We start from the raw sequence: 19,167 nt of genomic DNA on the forward strand, positions 1-19,167 counted from the left end.
GTCGTTGTTTCTCTTCAGCTTCTTCCTTCAGTCGCTTTTCTTCTGCCTCCTTGTGCATTCGTTCCTCTTCCTCCCTTTGGCGCGCCTCCTCCGCTTTCTTGAGACGGGTAGCTTCCTCCTCTTGAAGAAGCTCAGCTTCCTTGGTCATCACTTCCTGCTGAGCGGTCGCATCAGTGACGATGGGAGGACGGGTCTTCTCGAGCCATTGTCCTCGGCGCTGGTTCCGTGCGGATACATAGGCTTCGGGGGACTCGGGGATTAAAGGCGACTTGGGCCGTGAAGGCGTCACCGGCCTGGCCGTCGCCTCCTCACTCCCACACATCTTAACAACCTGCACCCCATCAACCTTCTTGAACGGGTCTTCGTCCAAAAATAACGGGTCTTCCGAGAACGCCTCCATTGATATCTTCTTCAATAGCAACTTGGGAAGCACCGAAGGTCCAGAAGGAGTAGTGGGTCGCGATTTCGTCAACACGCGAGGCTTGAGACTTTCTTTACTCGTCGCTCGGTTGAGTTTCCGCAGGGACGGGGGAGCAGCGTCTGATGAGACCCTCATACGGCTTGGGGGTGGTCCTGCATCTGATGATCCACTTATTATTGCATCTGATGAGCGCCTAGATCCTACGTCCAGTGAGATACGCCTCCCAGGTCCAGCCACAATCGGGCCCGAAGCTGCAACACGTCCCTGCCCCTGCCCCTGTCCCTGTGCAGAATTCGAAGACACAGGAATACGCTCCGATCCTCCGCGCACCAAGCCCACATGTTCTGATGACAAAGGCACGCCCGTGGTTGCAAATACCAGAGGCACAGGCGCGCGTCCTATGGAAGACACGGGTACACCCAAAGGCACATTAACATCCCTCCCAAGGCCTAGATTGGTATATTCCGCGGGTGGAGACGGGTAACCAAGCGTCTCGTGATCTGCAACACGGCGCGCTGATGGTGCGGAGATGCGTGTGTTGTTCACAGAGTTGTCATGTTGAGTGATGGGTGCTTGCTGGTGTTGGTGTTGGCGTTGGTTGATGACCATGGGTGCTTGTGGGCGTTGGCTTCCAACGAGAGATGCATTTTGATGTTGGATGATAGATGTGCGCTTGTTGGTCATTGCTGGGTTTTGATTGGGTGATATATTTTCTCGCTGCCCGATAGACGCCTGATCAATAGCCATAGCAGCGAAAATCAACGGGCCTTTCCGGATCGGTGCAGCGCTGAGTTCTATCGAAGTTGAACGGTTCAAGTTGAGCTGGAGAGGTTGGGTACCGTGATGAGGGGGTATCGCGTTGGCGCTGGGAGGCGGGCGAGCGGTGGGATGTGCGCGATGGGCAGCAGTACTTGGGGAACGCGCGGTAGAAGGGGAACGCGCAGAAGCGACAGTAGATGATGACACCGCTGACAAGCGAGCGGTGGTGGAAGACGGCGGGAGCGCGGTGGCTTTGGAACGAGTAGTAGACGAACGTGTGGCAGTTTGTGTCATAACGGTCATAGTCGTGGTCGGCATCAAATTTCGTTGCAAATTTTTGTCTTGGAGCACGGGCGTACGTGCAGAGGGGGGGACAGCAGACAATGGTCGAGTCTGAGTCGATGTCTTACCATTAGTTCGGGCGGTACTAATAGCAACGGGTACGTTTGTGTCAGCAGGCTAACAAAATTGGTTAGTCACTGGTGGCAATAGGAAAGTGAAATAAAAAGTATATTATATTGATACTCACGGGACTGCCAAGGGGGCTAACCGGATTAATAAGGTTTACCGCCAATCTATGCTGTTGAGCCGAAGTAGATTGTGATCGACCTTGAGGGAGGGTGACGTCAAGGTGCTAAAGAAGTTCAACGTGTCAACGGCATTCGAAGAACGGAGATGAAGTGGATTTGGCGCAAGGCGGGAGTAATAGACGGGTGTGTGGACACTGAGGCAGACTAACACAAAAAGACAGCTTACCTTGATAGCGGGCGCGATTGAGCTCGTGGACGTAAAGGCGTTCGAATCGGAAGTGAAGCGAGTGACATCTGTATGATTACTGCTACTGCTTGAACTTGAGCCAGGAGGAGAGTTTTGAGTTCGAGATTCTGGGGAGGGATATGAAGGGACCTGATTTGCTTGTTGTGGGGGGTGGGATGTGACTTTTGAGGGGTGATTGGGTGCTATAGGGGAATTGTGATCGTGTCGTGTGGAAACAGCACGGATTGGGTGTGCGCCGGGGTCTATGCGACGGATGAAAACACGATGATATGATTAAAGGAAGGACATACCGGCGAGTTTTACTGGAGGTAAGCCCGGACCCGTGTACTTGCGACGACCGAGAGGCAACAATGATGGGGGCTTGGGAAGTTGTGGAGGAGGAGGCAAAGGCTGACGGGGAGGTTCCGGTGTATGATCTGCCAATGCTTTCCAAGGGTCCCATTCATCTTCAGGTTGTTGCATGGTACAAGATTCCAAGAGAGAAGAGGATGTCGCGAATCTAGCAAAGAGAGGTGGTAGTGAAGGAGGAGGAGAATCGACTTGAACGGGTTTTGACGGTGCCGGATGTTCTACATCAGCGTTCTTCCTGAACTTGCGCAATAAGCCGGCCATTGCGAGGTGATGGAAGTACCAGTACAAGAAAAACAAGGAGCGTGGTTTTTAGTTAATAATGATATTAAAGGAAAGGATTTTGAACGTGCCGAGTTAGAGAAAGACACAAGGAATAGGATTGATCTGGGGTCACGTGACTATCCGTTTTAAATCCACACAAGATCGTCCATTCAATTACCTCACACCATTCCGCAATCTTCTCTTCCCGGTCGACCGGTTACACAAGAATTAACCAAGCTGTTCCTGTCAAATGGGATATCCCGTATCTTGAAACATTCTCCCGACATGGAGGGGCAGTACCACTACGTACTATGATCACATCGAAGTGATATCTAATCTAATATCATACCACACGGCCAATCTCCGTGATAGCTGCAAACGCACCCGTCTTCGGGTTTTCTCCTTACTCCATAATAGCTCAAGAACCCACACGCATGGTCACTCAGACCAAACGAGGCCCGTCTGGCCGAGATAGGGAGGCGAGTCTGTATGCATTTAATAATACGAACTTGAAATTTGAATTCTTCGCGGATGCGATATCAACCCGTGAGTGAATCGACATTGTACCGGTATTCGTACAATGTGATACAGCCGGAACCCCTAACGTGTTTCGGATGCAAGGATCCGAATAACCCTCGACCGCAACGCATTCGAATAGACACAGGCGTTGATTACTTACAAAGATCATATGATCTGAAATTCGAACCGAGACCCAACCGAGACCAACTCGCTCGTCCTTGATTACTAATAACGCCACGATCCAATAAGCGTACCGAAACTATAAGTAAATTCGGAGTCGAAGATACAAATTGCGCCTTCCAGTTAAGCAATATTCGTCATACCCGGAACTAGTGTAGCCTCATCCCGTGTTCGTATTCGCGAGCGCAGGAGGTGGTGTGCTAGTACTTATCAGTATTGCCATACGCCTTGAGACCTTGCATGCAGGGCAACGTGACCGTAGGATCCAGGGCAGCGAGACTCTGGGATCAGTGAATCGTGTAGAACTTTTCAACTTCCTGTCTCGTACGGAATGTAGTAAGAAAACAAAAAAAATGTGGGAATCGTTTTATGTCAGTATCCGCGTAATCGCGGACCTGTGATACACTCGAGGTCGTGAGTCCCACGTCAGCCTCAACCTTCCAAGTGTAAAGGCAAAGTCTTCCTATGACAAAAAGAACCTTCTATTTTCATGTCATGATATGATAATAGATACGCATCACAATAGATGGCATCATCGAAGAACTAAATGTTCTCAGAGAACGTGAGCCCTGGTTCAGCTGACAGCGCTCAAGTTTGGCCCTGATTGGCATGAGCCTCTCATCCTAACACATACAAACAATATCTTCCAAGCACCCACTATAGTACATCATGATGATATTACCAGGTGCCTCCAGGGCCCAGGTACATATTCAACATCACTCGGTCGTAGGATAAGATTAGATCCCTTATCGCACGGGCAAATCTATTCTACATCCAAAGCGACAACTTTTTTTTTTCCGAGGTCTACACATGTTTGTTGCGTGCCAATACAACATCTTACGTTTACCGACGTACAAATGGCATTTTCGGCCGGACATCCGTGCGCTGCAAGGAAGGTTCAACGCTGTGAAAAGGTTCGCCTCAAGGCCTTACGGCTGAATGATTCTCTTCCGACTTAAACCCACTCGAGTTCTACTTATGTATGTATTGGGATCGTCCATGTGACGCGCGCATGGGGCCTTCCTTACCTCATTCCGCACCGCGCCTCATCCTCCCGGACACCCCACCCCTCCACATTTAGCATCACGCTTGCATGCACACAGCGACGCCACGGCTATCCAACAATCTCCCAACAAATCGGTCAATACGATGCGGAGAAGCCTCGAAGAAATCTTTCATGGCGGATAGCTTCTCTCGAGAAGTTTTTTCCAAAGCTATATATGCACTGCCGCCGACATATATGTTATTTGTCAAAATCCGAGGTGTGCGAAAAATATATATCAGATTCTCGTTCAAACCAACGCATTCGCTCCACCCATTTGAACGACTTCGGAATGTCGTTTAGCTATTCAGTGCTTGCTAATTAACTGACCCTTTCGAGTTTTTTTTGATCCATCATTTCGGAACAACTTCAATCCCGCAACAGCGCTTCGTTCCTGTCCTTCCAAGCCCCACCCAAAAGGCAGTTCCCGCCATCATCATCTGATCGGAAAACGTTCGATGTCGAGAGCGTATCCATGGGCATCGAACAAAATCATCAATGAAACGTCTTGCAAAATGGGCTTACGACGCGATGGTGGGGTATTCGTTCATTTATCGCGCAAATGGTCGAATTTACAATTACGCTATACCGAGTAGACGATCAAAGGATCTTCGGGAAACCCCCTACGTACGCCCATCGTCAAGACGTCTTACTCATCGAAGTTTCATCTCGAGTTCGATCATTTCCAGAAATCGAATATGTCCGAAGAACCCTCATTTGGGGGCTTGGACTATACAGTTAGGTACTTGGCGCTCTGGAACGTGGAAGACCGGAACATCGTTCTCCGCCTTTGAATTGGGTTCTCTTCTTTTTGTACCTCTCGGGAGAAGATCAAAGGGTACCTTTGGTCGAGTTTGGGTACATGATGGCCATGCGTTAACGTTTATCCTGATAGCCTTTCAGATTCAATGCGGACGCCCGTCTTATTCACAAGGTTGAGTTCGTCAAAGGAATTAATTAGCTTTAGTATCGACGTGCGATGTCCCGCCTTCCCGCACAATATCTAATGTGCCAATGATGATAATAGGGGCGACGAATACGAATGTTCGATTTCCTCGCTTTACTTTGGTACTGTTTTTGAAGCCTGAGTCCTTGTTCCACGAGAGATGTGCATCCACTCGCCGACATACGCGGCACATAACCTAGAGTCCTCGTCCATCGCAGTTGTGCTGGGTCTGTGCTTCTGACAAGGACCAAAGGTGTTGTGTCCAGGTTTGGACCTAGTATGCCCAAGTTTCAGTTCAAACTGATAGCCTTTCAGATCAACTGCGAATGCCGTCCTACAAGCTTGGGGTCGGGATAACATAAAGAATAAAATTAATTAGCTACTCGTCGATATCTCGCCTTCGCGCTCGAAATCTAATCGAACTCGAGGGGATGAATGGTAATATTCCATTTAATCGCTCGTTGCTCTGATCGCTGGTCGTGTACTTCGATGCTAATTCGCAGCCCACGCTATCGGCTCGCCTGCCTTGTTCGGCATGCTCGAGGAACGTTTGCGCCCACGTGCAATGTGCATCGTCACGGGCACGCCACCACGCACCGACGCATACGGAACGAACGCAGAGCCACATACCAAAAGGCATCATACCATTAATCGTCTGACTTCGATCAACTCCTGGGCATCCATCGCCGTAACCAAGTTTCGGTCTCCAGGTTTGGATGCATCCTAATAGCCTTTCAGATCTAAAGCAATCAGTTAGCTTCCAGCGTCGATATTCTGCCTTCGGCATACGAAATTTGAGCGATCATCTAGTCGAATATCGACGTTCGTATTGATCGCACTTCGATCATAACACAAGAAGCCCCCAGGCTATCCTCCCAAGAAACATATCCACGTGCATCGTCACAAACAATCACATGAGACGCCGAAACACACGGACCAAGCGCACACTGAGCTCGCTTGAAAAGGTAGGCGAACAACTCGACACAAAAAGATCTGGTCCCAGTCCCAGTGAAACGACTCTGTACGTACCATCGCATCATTCCTGGGCGCGCTGATCAGCTTATCAATGATGCATGATTGAAGCGGCCATCTGCATGATCCATGATCATGATCGTGCGATGACGAGATAGGAAACGTCATGCAAGAACGGGACGCCCGAGCTTGCCGTATCTTTGTGCTATTATCGCTTTTCATACCCTCATATGGCTGATCGCGTCTTCCATTCTTCTTCTGATAATAATATAATATAATATTTAGATCAGAGTTCTCTTCGCGATGCGGATAGATGTTGCGTCTTGGATCGACTCGCCGTTTATGTGAAAGCGATAACTCGATGGGCGTCGGGGACTCGGCCTTGCCTCGTTACGCATGCATGTGGGGCGTATTGATTTGATATGCGAGTAACGTTGCAGTTCACCGCGATCGTGGCTACGTAGAATTGATGGTGATGGTGATGGGACTTTTTTAAAAGCTGGGCGTGTCGAGATCAGTATCAGGTGATGGGGTGAATCGTTGGGACTTATATATATACGCCACAGATTGGCGGCGGAACGGTATTGGACGAACGTGATGATGGGCGTACTTGATGGTAGTGAGGTTCTGATCATAATGTCGGCGTATCAGACCGTAGTGGGATGATAGAAAGAAGTCGCATGCACGCTGATTCCATGGACTGAGAAAACGGTGCCAATGCGAGAGTCTGGATTAGATGAGGTTATGGACTCGCTGGGAGAACACCTTTCATCTCCCTTTTGTGATGCCATCTGTTATGATTTGTAGAGGTTTCAAGTTTTAGGCTTGATACCTCGTTCAATCGCAACAGGTGCATATGGATGCCATCAGCCCGTAATAATGTTTGGTGTCGGAAAAAAATATGGTTGAACTTGAACGAGTTTGTCCCTAATTGGCAAAGGCCTCTCATCCTAACATACACAAACAACGCCTCCAAAATTGCAAGTAGTATCAATAATCTAACCAGACTCAAAAATCCAGATGGCGACATCACTCGGGAAACGCAGGCAAAGAGAAGAAGACGCACAACCCTCCTCACAATCACACGGGTAAGTCGCTCAAAACCCAAAACCCACACAACATAACACAAACATCGCACTTCATCAGATCCACATTATTCGTATCCAACCTCCCCTACGATGCAACATCCACAGACCTACAAACCACATTCTCAGATTTAGCACCCGTGCGATATGCTTTTGTCGTGTCTAAGAATGGAACTGGGGAATCGAAAGGGTTTGGTTATGTGTCGTTTTCTATCAAGGAGGATGCGCAGACCGCTTTTGATACCGCGTCGACTGAGGGGATCGAGATTAATGGGAGGAAGTTGAGGGTTAAGTGGGCGGATAAGAAGATGGTGGGTTTTTTGTTGTCTTTTCTTTTATCTGTGCATGGGTTTCTTATGGGTGTGGGATAGGACAAGGGCAAATTTGAAAGCTCGAAGGAGCGCGTTGGGAAGGACAAGAAGCAGGAGCCAAAAAATCAGAAGACAAAAAGCCAGAGGTGAAAAAGCCAGAGGTGGTAAAACAGGAAGGCGAAAAAGCCAGAGGTGAAAAAGCAGGAAGTGGTAAAACAGGAGGCGAAAAAGCACAGGCAGGAAGTTCAAAAGCAGGAGGAAAGGGCGAAGCTCCAAGATGTCGATGAGAGTGACGCCGAATCTGATGATGCCGAAGAGGGTGATGTCAAGATGGCCGACGCTGAAGGTGAAGATAGCGAAGCAGAGCTGAGTGATGATGAAGATGAAGAGGAGCAGTTAGGTCTTCATGAAGACGAGCACAACAACGAGGATGGAGACGAAGACGAAGACATTGAAGACGACGATGAGAAAGAAGCAAGTGTCGAACATCATCGACGTCCCATGAAACCTCAGCTACCTCAAACGGACACAGGTACCACACTCTTCGTCCGCAATATCCCTTTCATTGCTACAGAAGACGAACTACGGACACTGTACGTATACCTTCTCCTACCACCCCGCGTCCGCTCACCCCTTCATGATGCAGATTCCGCGCATTTGGGCCTCTACGATATGCTCGAATTACCGTTGAACCAGGCACCGAACGTTCACGAGGCACCGGTTTCGTTTGCTACTGGAATAAAGAGGTCGCCGATAAGGTGATCGAGCAAAGCGAGATTTTGCGTGCCGAAACCATGGGCTCGCAACAAGTACGTCTCACTCTTCAATGTGCGATGTGTCTCTGACACCTCTCAGCCAACAAAAAACCCATTCACTCTGCCATCAATCTTGACGCCTGACCCATCTTCAGGTATAGCTAAAAGTCTTGTACTTCATGGTCGCACTTTGGATGTTGTGAGAGCCGTCACGCGCGATCAAGCAGGTAAGCTGAAGGACGAAGGCGAGAAAAGGCGAGAGAAGGCAGACAAGAGAAATCTCTACTTGTTACGTGAGGGAGGTAAGGTTGATTTCATGGTCATCCCCGTTATCTTTGTAAACCAAAATTCTCCAGTCATCTTGCCTAATACGCCAGCGGCCAGCACCATATCACCTATTGAACTGGAGAAGCGGACTAATTCATTCACTGCCCGCCGCACGATGTTGCGGACAAATCCTTCCTTATACGTATCGAAGACCCGACTCAGCGTTCGCCAGATACCCCTATTCGTGACTGAGAGGACTCTCAAACGCCTCGCCCTCCACGCCCTTCGTACATTCAAAGATGAAGTCAAAAAGGGAGAACGCACCGATTTGACTCCCGATGAGCTCGAAGAACAAGAATCTACCAAGGAATCCGATGAACCAGGAGACTCCAGCACAAAACCCAAGGCCGGGAAACGATCGCAGGGAAGCAAATCAAAAGGCGTCCAGCAAGCCAAAATCGTGCGCCAACATGAACGGATAGATTCTGTCACAGGAAAAGGTCGCAGCAAAGGTTACGGATTTATCGAGATGCCGCGGCATGCGGATGCGCTACGCGTTCTTCGGTGGGCGAACAACAACCCTGCTGTGGCGCCACTTCTGAGCACCTGGTGGAAAGAAGAGCTTGGAGATCTCATCAAGCTTGAGAAGGGGAAGAAGGATCCTGATGAAGCTAGACTGAAGCGGTTAAAGGATGAGCTCGAAGGCCAGGTGAAAATACCGAAGGGCACGCTTGTCGTGGAATTCTCTATAGAAAACGTGCAGGTCGTCCAGCGAAGAGCGAACCAGAACAAGGAAAAACCGATAGTAAATGTATGTACGATTTCCGTCTTTGATCACTATTTCTGACTCGGATTTAGACACGAAACACAAAAAGCCACGGTGAAATCTCTCAAGAACCACCTATGAAGAAACGACGCGTTGCGACCGAGGAAATACCAGCGAAGCCTGTGAAAGAAGAACATGCCAGTGGTGGTCAGAACATCGGCGCAGTCATTGGTAGAAAGAGGAAGGAGCGTAAAGCTGCCAAGAAGGGCGGAAAGTAGCATTTGATTCTGTCGTATCGTATCCCGATGTAGCTGATTTGATATGAAACAAACCTTCTACACTTCCTTCGCCGTCATCCTCCCCCACGCATCATTCTAGCCAACTGGAGACTGACAACAATATATAAGACTCGCCGTTTGATCATCAGGAGATAACTGTTGCTAGACGTGCCTGTGGCGGTGGGTTTGTAGCGGGTTGCACAACTCAACTTTCTCACAGGATGCAACATTTGATAGGAGCAACATGATCTCAGCATGATCACGACGTTGATGTCGATATTTGTCAATCAAAGCACGCAAGTCAAAGCTCGTATTGAATATTGATGACCAAGACCGCAGGAGAAGAAGGTCTTACCACTGGACGTCTATTCACAGCGCACCGTACTTATGTCTGCTCTAATCACAGGTGAATATCCTCATTTCCTGCGGTGCATATCAATTCCAGAGATAGCAGTAACTTACGTTGATCATTGAGGTACATCACCAAGCTTTGGTCGCCGTTCAGTTTCAATTCAATCGTTCTAGAACGCGGTGACCGCGCAGTCGCAACGGTCCGATATCCAACACGTTCCCAATCTCCGAACCTACGTCTCCTAGAGCTCGATCAGTGGCTTCTGGAACTACCGTCATCAAGGAACGAATAGATGAGGCCGATAAGGTGTAGAGCACGATTGACGTGTTGGTGACTCGGAATAATGCGGGTATTGGGTGCCTCGGAATCCTTGAGGAGAGTGGATAAGACACAGATATGTTTTTATTCCCGTGCCTAATGCATGTTATCTTTCAGGGTGGACATAATGATAAGAGAACTCCGTCCTGATGTCTTTGGTGTGCTGGACGTCACAAATACAGCATTGACATATGTGTGTATGTAACACACGCTTTCAGCTCTGCAGGGTGGTGCAGTAGTTAGGAGCCGTAGCGCCTGGAGGTCTGAAATCAGGGTGAGTGGCGTTTTCTATGATTGAAAGTAGTTGAACAACGTGTGTTTCAAGGAATCGGTGAGTTATGCCTTTTGAGCTGTTCCGTGGGTGACCAATACTACGGCTGGCAGGCTCTTATGCCTCATCAAGGCAGCTGTGCATCGTAAGTCGTATTGAACCCATGCACATTGCATCGTTCATCAACTGAAGAATCCTGCTGTAATGGGCGAAACACTTGCCGTGGAACTCACACCATTCGACATGCGCGTCCTGATTGTCATACCTGGCACCGAAAACATACAGCAAGAGATTTGACACGTGGACGAATCCTATACCTGATTATGACGAAGTACGAGCTGAAACACTGGTGAGGTACGAAGCTATCCCTGGCAAGCCCCCCCATGAAGGCGATGAAAATCGTCGTAGACGTCGTAAGAGAAGAAGGCGTTGCAGCTGGGGGGAGTGGCCGTTGTATCTCGTCTTGCCAGGAGAGAATGCAGAGAAAGGTATCAGAAATAAATGCATGATGTCCTTGATGAATGACAGGACGTAATCCGCGAAGTGAATCTGAACTAACATTTGCTTTTGGTCTCGAGGAAGTCAAAAGGCGCATCATGAACCTGGTTTCCGCACTTCATTTCTTCCTTATATGCGAGGACCTTATGGACGACTGCAGTCTTGCTTCTCTATGACCTAGCTAGGCATTAAGAACTGGATTTTGCAGACCATGCTCGGCAAATGTTGGTGAAAATGTCAGTTTAACCCACTCGAGCACGCTCACTATACACGTTTTCCATCGACCGCGATGCAAAGATTCGGGTGTGTATGCTATGAAGATCATGAAAAAATTCATGAGATTTGGACATACCATGGGGTGTTTGATGTACTAGTCATGTCAGGAGATGGTGACCTTTGTCTGGTGTGATCTCTGCATGACTGGCAACCCACGAGACATCAGGATTGCAGCGCGCATGACGTATGTCAAATAAAACGCCTCCTATATTCATATTGCCCCCAATTTTGCAGTCCATGGCTGTTCAAATTAATCTGACATTAGGTGGTGTCACACCATTCGTTGCGTCACGGGTCGGCAAGAACTCTCTGAGTCTGTCCCTTGAGGGACAGACTCGGAGAGACCCATATGGGCCATCGGCCCAAAGCAGGTCTCCAGTAGGATCGTCTGGTGACTACCCAAGCGAGGGGAGCTTATGAAATCCTCTGCCTCTTCGCAAATCTCCCAATCTCTATGTCGCCCACCGTACGATCCAAGTGATCGAATACAGAGCCTAGAGCGTGAGCTAGGTCAGGATGACAAGGGCCAGATGCTATGCTCATCATGGCGTCAAATTTTCGTCTCAGTCCAGCAAGCTGATCTGGCGAGAAATAAACCTCAGGCTATAGTAGAAGTAAATCATTAGGGAATGACTGCCAAACACTATCTTGACGTACGATGCTTGGAGGTGGTCCTCCGTTCCCCTGTGGCTGCTCTAACATGGGTCCTACACCATCTTCTTCTGTGCCCATCTCATCCCTTTGTGTTATTTGAGGCACTTCAGTAACTCCAACCTGTACTATCATCGGCGTCGTTGTGAACAAAGGTTGTTTCGGAACCGGTTTTGGTGTGGTCTCCATCTTGAATTCTCCTGATTGCGACTTGCGAAACGACGCAGGAAAACTTGGGTGCGCTTCAGCATGTGTCATACGGATGCGAAGAAGAAGCTCATTATCATCCATCGTTGTTATACGTAGCCAGCCGCCACAATGATAACGAGTAATGCGAGAACGTGACTTGGCGCGATCGGCGTCTTGGTTTCGTGACTTTGATTGCTCTCCTTCAAGCTGGGCACAGAAGTATGTGACGACTGTAGACTTTCCACCACGCTTTGTTTTCTTTTGACTGTATTGTCTTGTAAGAACTGCCCCAGCGCACACAACATAGACAACGCACTTCCAGTGATATTCTGATGCTTCTGCCAAGAAATCTCTAATCTTGTTCGTCCGATTATACAAATGTTCCCCAGCTGCAAACATGCCCGGTGGCAGATTCACCATTGTGTCAAAATCGAATGGTCGACCTTTGTTCAATGTGACGAGTTTCAAGAAGTCATCCAAGCTCATCGCCGCGGTTGCAATCTGTCCACATCCGGATGAATCGACAGTGGCAGCAGACTTCCGTGCCACTTGTTTGTCCATACAGCCGATGCATACTTTGAGGTGACCTGTACCGGTACGTCGGGGTGGGTAGGAGTCGACGGGGCCCATATAGGCACAGCGAGTGCACTTCTGAAGTATGACTGGAGAGGTGGATGAGGAAGGACCCGGAGCTACCTCTGTTGGGATCTCGAATGTAGTAGGAGCCATTGAAGGAGGCGTCGGTGTGGATGACAAGCCCAGCATAGGAACGGGAGAACCTGCGAAGTCGGCTTATGAATTCGAAACAAATTTGGTTGAATGCATCTGCTCATACCTTTTACTTCCATCTTATATTATTTCGGAAGATCCTAACGCAGTCCGTGATATTCTTGAATTACGGTGGTAAGGTTTCTGTCAGGTTCTGTGGGTGCACTTCGCGACAATCCCACGGATCACGTGTACATCTCAATATGACTAGTACCTTTCAATTGTGATTGTGATACAACATATCATCACGAATGATGATCGATTCTTTTGCACAACATCATCTCCCTGTTAGCCAGTCGCAGATGGCAGCTAGTTGCTGCTCACCAAAAGAATATCTGTGAAACTGTTCACTTTGATCGCGGCGATTGATTCTCTTCCATTTCTTGCTAGGCAACATCATGATGGTCATGGTAGTTTGATGAGCACGATACTCGAACGAGAAATCATTTACGCATTTTAGGGTGCATTTCGTTTGATGTTGCATTCACGGAGCCTATCGGCTCAAGCACTTTTTTTTCAAACATATTTGCGGCTGAGGAAACACAGTCCGAGTTCATGTCGAAGTCCTTGTACCCTCACGCTGAATCGAGCCTTTGGCCACCCTCAGCTGTGGACATACATAAAATACATAAAAGATATGAACGATAGTATACCTAAATAGTTCGTAATATCCAGGGTGAACACCTGTATGCACTTTATCACCCACTAGGAATGTCTGATTTGAAGATGACATAGAAAGATTTCGATGGCTGTTCGAAGATCATAGGACCTGAACTCGGATAATGATCCTAGAGATGCACATACGTAAGAAAGTACTCGTCACTTTGTCAACGGGTTAGACAGATCGTACAGCGCAATTGTCTTTCAGTGTTCATGGTGCCCAAGCTCCGATATTCTGCAAAATGCCTGAAACAACGCTGGCACCACAAAGGGAACCCTGCACTCCCTCTCTACTTCACTGAGCATACGTTCAGCACGGAGACGTTGTGTCCTCTCCTGCTGCAACTCGATTTCAAGCAGTATTAGTCGCGCCTCCATATCTACAGGAAATCAAACGAGTCAGCTACGTGTATACCGAACTGTTAATGTACGAGACCATGCTGGGAGGGTGATGTTTCTTCACTCTTCGGTTGGGGAGCACCAAGACGAATAAGGTCTTCCAATGTCCGTTTCTCACAATGTTTCAAGGTGGTTAGCTGACTGCGGACCTTCGAAAGCTCGAGCGATAGCCTATTGATAGTCTCTCTATCTCTTGGTGGGCGGGGGCCGGTAGGGGTGGGGTTGCTCGCGCCGGGTGATCCTGGGAGGGGTCTGGTGTGATATGGAGGGATGCGTAATGGCTGTTGAAGGGCAGTAGTGAGCGGCACCCGGGATGTCGGGTATCTGGACCGATGAATGTTGTCGCCCACTGTGGTATGGTATTCTTCAGTTGAAACACCGTTGAGAGTATGACTCCCTTCTGCTGTACTGATGTTTTGAGTGGGGAGGCGTTGCTCGGTTCGAATTCTCTTCAACAAAGGATCCGGGGAGGGCTCGTTAGTACTATCTGACCCAGAAGTTGGCGATGATACACTTCGTTCGTTGTTGGTCTTACATAGAAATGTTTAGTGTATAGGAACGGCATAGTAGACCGGTACTCACATCACTTCGAGATCTCTTCCCTTGAACTACTTCCGTGGTGACCGACTTTTGTAAATCAGAACGGTCTGACGTAGAAGATAGCGGTGGACTCATTCCTTCTGTCCATAGCAGCTCTATTGTATGTTTTGGTCCCAATGGTGATAAATTTGTTCCGCGTGTTCCGGTGCCAAAATCAATTAACGGCCCTAGTCTAAAATGGACCTTGAACAGACGTCGTATATGTGAAAACCTCCTCACATTTCAACAGCCACCGATTCACTTTACAGATGCAGATGCAGATCACGCCTCAGTTTTATTCTTGTACATGTGCTTCTATGAAGGTGCTCACATAGAGAGCTCCTCTTTGACCACGTTCAGCTTTGGACTTCCCTGGGAAATGGTCACCCATCTGGTGTACAAAGAGCCCTGAGAGCGGATCAACCGTAGTTCACGGTGCAAGACAATACTTAGGACATGCCTCAACCGCAGGGACTGGCGCATGAATGGGGTGAGGCCATGACAAGAAGAACGCAGCACCATCTTGATGAATATTTTCACCTTTTGGACGATGTGCTCTGAGAACACTGAGATCTGCTAGAAGGACATGAATGGCCTCATTTTTACTCGTCATCCCAGACATTAGTCGCCCGCCCTTAGTCCCGCCGTACTGGAGAGTGACTTGAATAGTCTCGTAGTTCTTGAAGGAGTTCATGAAGGAGGTGATGATAAATAACAATTGTTGGGTGATTTAGACACGAAAGCAACCTTTTCGAGAAAAGGTGTGACAAAGATGTGAGAAATGGACAAATTTGGAATACCTTTCTGGAATAAGTGAACGCTGATTTTTGAAAATTTGCCCATTTTTCACGCCTTTTTTCCGTGTTCAAAATTTTGGTTGCTTCCACGTTCGGGATGTTCTTACACATAATACACCCCTGTCCTAAACCTTTAAGCGAGCGGAGTATCGGAGATATCCGAGTGGCGGAGAGTGTAGACGAGCGTCGGGACTCTCCGGATAATTCTAGTTCTACGCGCCACGCGCGCCTATTGTGTGAATAATCGCTGCTGCTTAGCGCTTAACTTGTACTGCACTGAACCCAAGTTATAATAGATGGGTTTCTTCCTGTCTCACTGGTTTGTGGTGTAACCTATCTGAAGCTGATATACATGGTTAACTAACCAGGGTCGAATAACCGGACATCAGCGAGAACTTGACTCAGAGAAGGCTAGGTCGACATTCGAAGTCACACACGAGCTTCTCGCGGAACAGATGCGGGACAGGTAACAGCAGCCCGCCGTAACCTGCACAATACTTCTGCTATCAACAGAATAAGTACACTTGGTTGCCAGGTGTTGTAATACGACCTAAGCGGCAGTTAGTGGTGTAATGCGGATCTGAGGGTGATTCCTGGCGATTTCCGGTTAACTAAAATCTCTTTTGATACTGTGTGACAAGTTGGCTTAGGCTCGTTCGAGATCGCCCATTTTCAACGGCACAATATGGCGGCTCCGGGAGCTTCAACATTTTCGAAGTTGCACCCGCGACCAAGTGCAGATGAGACGACTCTTGCCAAGCTAGGATACAAGCAGGAGTTTCGCAGAGAATTCACTCTACTAGAGGTGAGCTTGATTTCAGACTCTTCCATGTATGTGACACAAACAATTGCAGGTGTCTGGACTTGCATTCAGTTATGTTGGAGTGGTTCCTTCTATAGCGTAAGGCGTCACTATGACACAGGCCAATTGATTCACACCACTATTTATTCAGGTCCGTGCTATTCTATGCCATACCAGATGGTGGGCCTTTCGCGATGGTTTGGGGTGTAAGCTTCCATCACACATGAGGATTGCTGTTTTGTAAACATCTAACCTCTCCTCTGCAGTGGGCAGTCGCTTGCCCCTTTATCATGTGCACCGGGTTGGCGATGGCAGAGCTCGCATCAGCAGCACCTACTTCTGGTGGTGTATGTCATCGGCGCTATCGTATTTCATATCTGACTTAACACAATATAGCTATACTATTGGACTTACTCGCTTGCTTCTCCACGATGCCGCAATTTTCTGTCGTGGATAGTTGGTTGTAAGTCCTGCATTTCTATGTGACATGCAGCCAGTCCTAACATCTGCAGATTCGAATACCATAGAAATCATCACGGGATTTGGTAAGACGGGTTTCACCTTTTCAACAGTCTCCCCCTGATCATGTAGGGCAGCTTCCGTAAACTGGGCTTGTACAATCCAAATCACTGCAGCAATCAGTATTGCCTCCTCTGGCCAGGCATATATGACTACCAACCAGCAGCTCTAGTAAGTTCGTCCTCATGCAGACACCGGACACTCTTCATATTGGGTGTTATAGTGGTATATACGCATCTTTGGTTTTGTCACAAGCTGTCCTCGTGAGCTTCGGTACCAAAGTTTTGGCAAGGCTACAGAGACTATTTACGTTGGTGAATGCATGGTAGGTGTTGTAGAGTTCGTACATGATCATCTTTCAAATCCTCCAATAGCCTTTGCTTCATAATCATCATTGCGCTTCCGATCGCAACGCCACCAGATTATCTGAACAGTGCAAATTTTGCGCTAGGGGATTTCACCAACGGTATGTATCACCGTCCAATAACGCTCGCAGCTCACGATCAGTTACAGTGACTGGCTGGCCATCTGGATTCGCATTCGTTTTGAGCTTAATGGCCCCTCTTTATACAATAGGTTAGACCATATTCTTTCCAATAATTACTCTATAACTATCTTTAACCCATCAGGGGGTTGTGATGCTAGCGTTCATATGAGCGAGGAGGCCTCAAATGCCGCTGTTTCGATACCGTGGGCGATAGTAAGTGACACTAGAAATGTCCAATTGTTGTATTTATCCCATTCAGGTCAGTTCCATTGCTGTATCGGCCGTCCTTGGTTGGGGTATGTGGAACGACACGTCGCTCTGACCTTTGTGACATATTCTAATTCAGGAATCAATGTCACCCTTGCCTTTTGCATGGGCACTGATGTCGGCAGCATCTTCAGTAGCCCTATAGGCCAGCCTATGGCACAAATTTTATATAATTCGCTTGGGCAGAAAAAGGCTCTGGCTGTATGGTGCCTCATTATTGTAGCAGAGTACGTTTTAGTGCCGTGTGGCCTATTCACAACCTAATCATAGAGCAGGTACATGGTGGCATCGAACTGCCTCCTGGTTGGCTCTCGCCAATCGTTTGCATTTGCTCGTGATGGAGCCCTCCCATTTTCACGGTATTTGTACAGGATCAATCGCTACACAGGAACACCCGTCAATACAGTTTGGTTCGACGCCATCTCCGCTCTGGCAATTGGACTTTTGTCGTTTGTGAGCACCGAAGCCATCAATGCGGTATTCACAATTGCTGTCACCGCAGCCTGTGTCGCTTACATAACGCCAATCACAACCCGCTTTGCATTCAAGAATGATTTTAAACCCGGCCCATTTCATCTGGGGAAACTGGTGGGTTAATCGGCAGCGATGTATTCTCGAACTGATATGTCTCTACAGAGCTTTCCAGTCGCTGTGATCGCTGTGGTGTGGATGGTCTTCGTGATTCTGGTTTTTTTCTTTCCGGCGACCCCGCGAACAACGACACAACAGATGAACTATACAGTTGTGGTACTTGGAGGGTTCATGTTTCTGGCAATTGCCTGGTACTATTGTCCGGTATACGGAGGCGTGCATTGGTTCAGTGGACCCACATCCACCTTGACACCAACCATCAGAGATGAAAACAGAGACGAGGGTTCGATGTTGGAGAAGGAACAAGATGCAGATATCTCTATTGAAGTGGTGGAAGTGGTGGATGTATAAGAAGTAGTCGTACAACAGATAAGCTATAGCCTAGGCTATGTCCGACATAGGGTCTTCGACCCCAAAGGACGATAAATTAGATTTTGTTTTTTTTGGAATCCTGTTGCGTTAATTGGATGCCGCCGTGAGGTCATCAGTATATAAAAATGATTTAACACGATATAATCATTCAAAATTCCAAGCCCCAGCTTGTGTAATTCAGCATTTTTTCGTCTACACACTGGAAGCATGTACCATCTCGGTGACTATATAGTGCTATATAGGCAGGGTGGCCAATGTAGCTCAGTAGTACTGAAACCCGCTCTAGTGAGTGAGCAACTATGTCGTCATATATAACATACAAGCTAGCATATTCAGCCAATGCCTCACTCGATCATCCTGTCTCAGTCGATCCTTACAGATTTATATATTCGTCTATGATCTATCTATCCTGCCAGGGCCAAGGTCTGGCATAATCACCGGATTTCGGTACTGCATGATGCATGATGGGTGGGAGTGCCCCCACGCAATTCAGACAGCTCGACTATCATGTCTATCGCAGATTGTGTCTTGTCACATGAGGTGTTGCGCGTCGTGCAACTTGCCCGTACATCATCATCCTGAGTGCTTAGGGGCGACAACCTCTGACCTGCCCCAAAGCAACAAACTGGAAAATAAAAATTATGAGCCGAACCTGGATGTTTATTTCCAGATCAGTTTATG

The 19,167-nt window shown here is 48.1% G+C and overlaps 5 protein-coding genes across 5 annotated transcripts; 3 read left to right on the forward strand and 2 right to left on the reverse strand.

Annotated features, from left to right (window-relative positions):
• Positions 1-7,248: 7,248 nt before the first annotated feature.
• On the forward strand, positions 7,249-9,690 carry EDB93DRAFT_1103019 (uncharacterized protein; the record flags this gene model as incomplete). The annotated part of the gene is made up of 8 exons (XM_041447267.1): positions 7,249-7,316; positions 7,375-7,624; positions 7,685-7,770; positions 7,798-8,217; positions 8,271-8,433; positions 8,480-8,681; positions 8,736-9,457; positions 9,505-9,690. 8 exons carry the CDS (start codon positions 7,249-7,251, stop codon positions 9,688-9,690), a joined length of 2,097 nt encoding a protein of 698 aa, XP_041308841.1.
• Positions 9,691-10,487: 797 nt separating this feature from the next.
• EDB93DRAFT_1103020 (uncharacterized protein) lies at positions 10,488-11,305 on the forward strand (the record flags this gene model as incomplete). The annotated part of the gene is made up of 7 exons (XM_041447268.1): positions 10,488-10,553; positions 10,587-10,634; positions 10,686-10,691; positions 10,745-10,776; positions 10,917-10,985; positions 11,040-11,119; positions 11,160-11,305. 7 exons carry the CDS (start codon positions 10,488-10,490, stop codon positions 11,303-11,305), a joined length of 447 nt encoding a protein of 148 aa, XP_041308842.1.
• Positions 11,306-11,525: 220 nt separating this feature from the next.
• EDB93DRAFT_1336593 (uncharacterized protein) lies at positions 11,526-13,165 on the reverse strand. Its single transcript, XM_041455338.1, has 4 exons — positions 13,081-13,165; positions 12,562-13,024; positions 12,063-12,510; positions 11,526-12,008 (listed from the first exon to the last, which is right to left on the reverse strand). The coding sequence occupies exons 1-4, from the start codon at positions 13,091-13,093 to the stop codon at positions 11,820-11,822; spliced, it is 1,113 nt and encodes a 370-aa protein (XP_041308843.1). The 5' UTR covers positions 13,094-13,165; the 3' UTR covers positions 11,526-11,819.
• A 491-nt stretch (positions 13,166-13,656) lies between these two features.
• On the reverse strand, positions 13,657-14,914 carry EDB93DRAFT_262854 (uncharacterized protein). Its single transcript, XM_041455888.1, has 5 exons — positions 14,655-14,914; positions 14,423-14,602; positions 14,110-14,353; positions 13,864-14,053; positions 13,657-13,801 (listed from the first exon to the last, which is right to left on the reverse strand). The coding sequence occupies exons 1-4, from the start codon at positions 14,745-14,747 to the stop codon at positions 13,878-13,880; spliced, it is 693 nt and encodes a 230-aa protein (XP_041308844.1). The 5' UTR covers positions 14,748-14,914; the 3' UTR covers positions 13,657-13,801; positions 13,864-13,877.
• A 1,219-nt stretch (positions 14,915-16,133) lies between these two features.
• On the forward strand, positions 16,134-18,465 carry EDB93DRAFT_1249218 (amino acid/polyamine transporter I; the record flags this gene model as incomplete). Its single annotated transcript, XM_041452822.1, has 15 exons — positions 16,134-16,253; positions 16,303-16,349; positions 16,402-16,456; positions 16,517-16,597; positions 16,647-16,713; positions 16,763-16,795; positions 16,847-16,940; positions 16,993-17,094; positions 17,144-17,235; positions 17,283-17,345; positions 17,399-17,469; positions 17,516-17,552; positions 17,603-17,750; positions 17,799-18,111; positions 18,160-18,465. The coding sequence occupies 15 exons, from the start codon at positions 16,134-16,136 to the stop codon at positions 18,463-18,465; spliced, it is 1,629 nt and encodes a 542-aa protein (XP_041308845.1).
• Positions 18,466-19,167: the final 702 nt, after the last annotated feature.

Source organism: Suillus bovinus (assembly GCF_016758785.1).
Source record: "Suillus bovinus strain UH-Sbo-P2 chromosome Unknown EDB93scaffold_19, whole genome shotgun sequence".
In the NCBI taxonomy this organism is placed as follows: Eukaryota; Fungi; Basidiomycota; class Agaricomycetes; order Boletales; family Suillaceae; genus Suillus; species Suillus bovinus.

Excerpts from the sequence above, each read along its gene's own strand:
- EDB93DRAFT_262854 (XM_041455888.1), bottom strand. The coding sequence starts at position 14,747 with ATGAGTCCACCGCTATCTTCTACGTCAGACCGTTCTGATTTACAAAAG. Across the intron at positions 14,354-14,422 it reads CTGAAGAATACCATACCACA|CCATTACGCATCCCTCCATA; the intron begins GTGGGCGACAAC and ends GCCCTTCAACAG. Across the intron at positions 14,054-14,109 it reads AACATCACCCTCCCAGCATG|ATATGGAGGCGCGACTAATA; the intron begins GTCTCGTACATT and ends GATTTCCTGTAG.
- EDB93DRAFT_1336593 (XM_041455338.1), bottom strand. Across the intron at positions 12,511-12,561 it reads GCATCAGAATATCACTGGAA|TCAAAAGAAAACAAAGCGTG; the intron begins GTGCGTTGTCTA and ends AAGACAATACAG. Across the intron at positions 12,009-12,062 it reads GAGGACCACCTCCAAGCATC|CCTGAGGTTTATTTCTCGCC; the intron begins GTACGTCAAGAT and ends CTTCTACTATAG.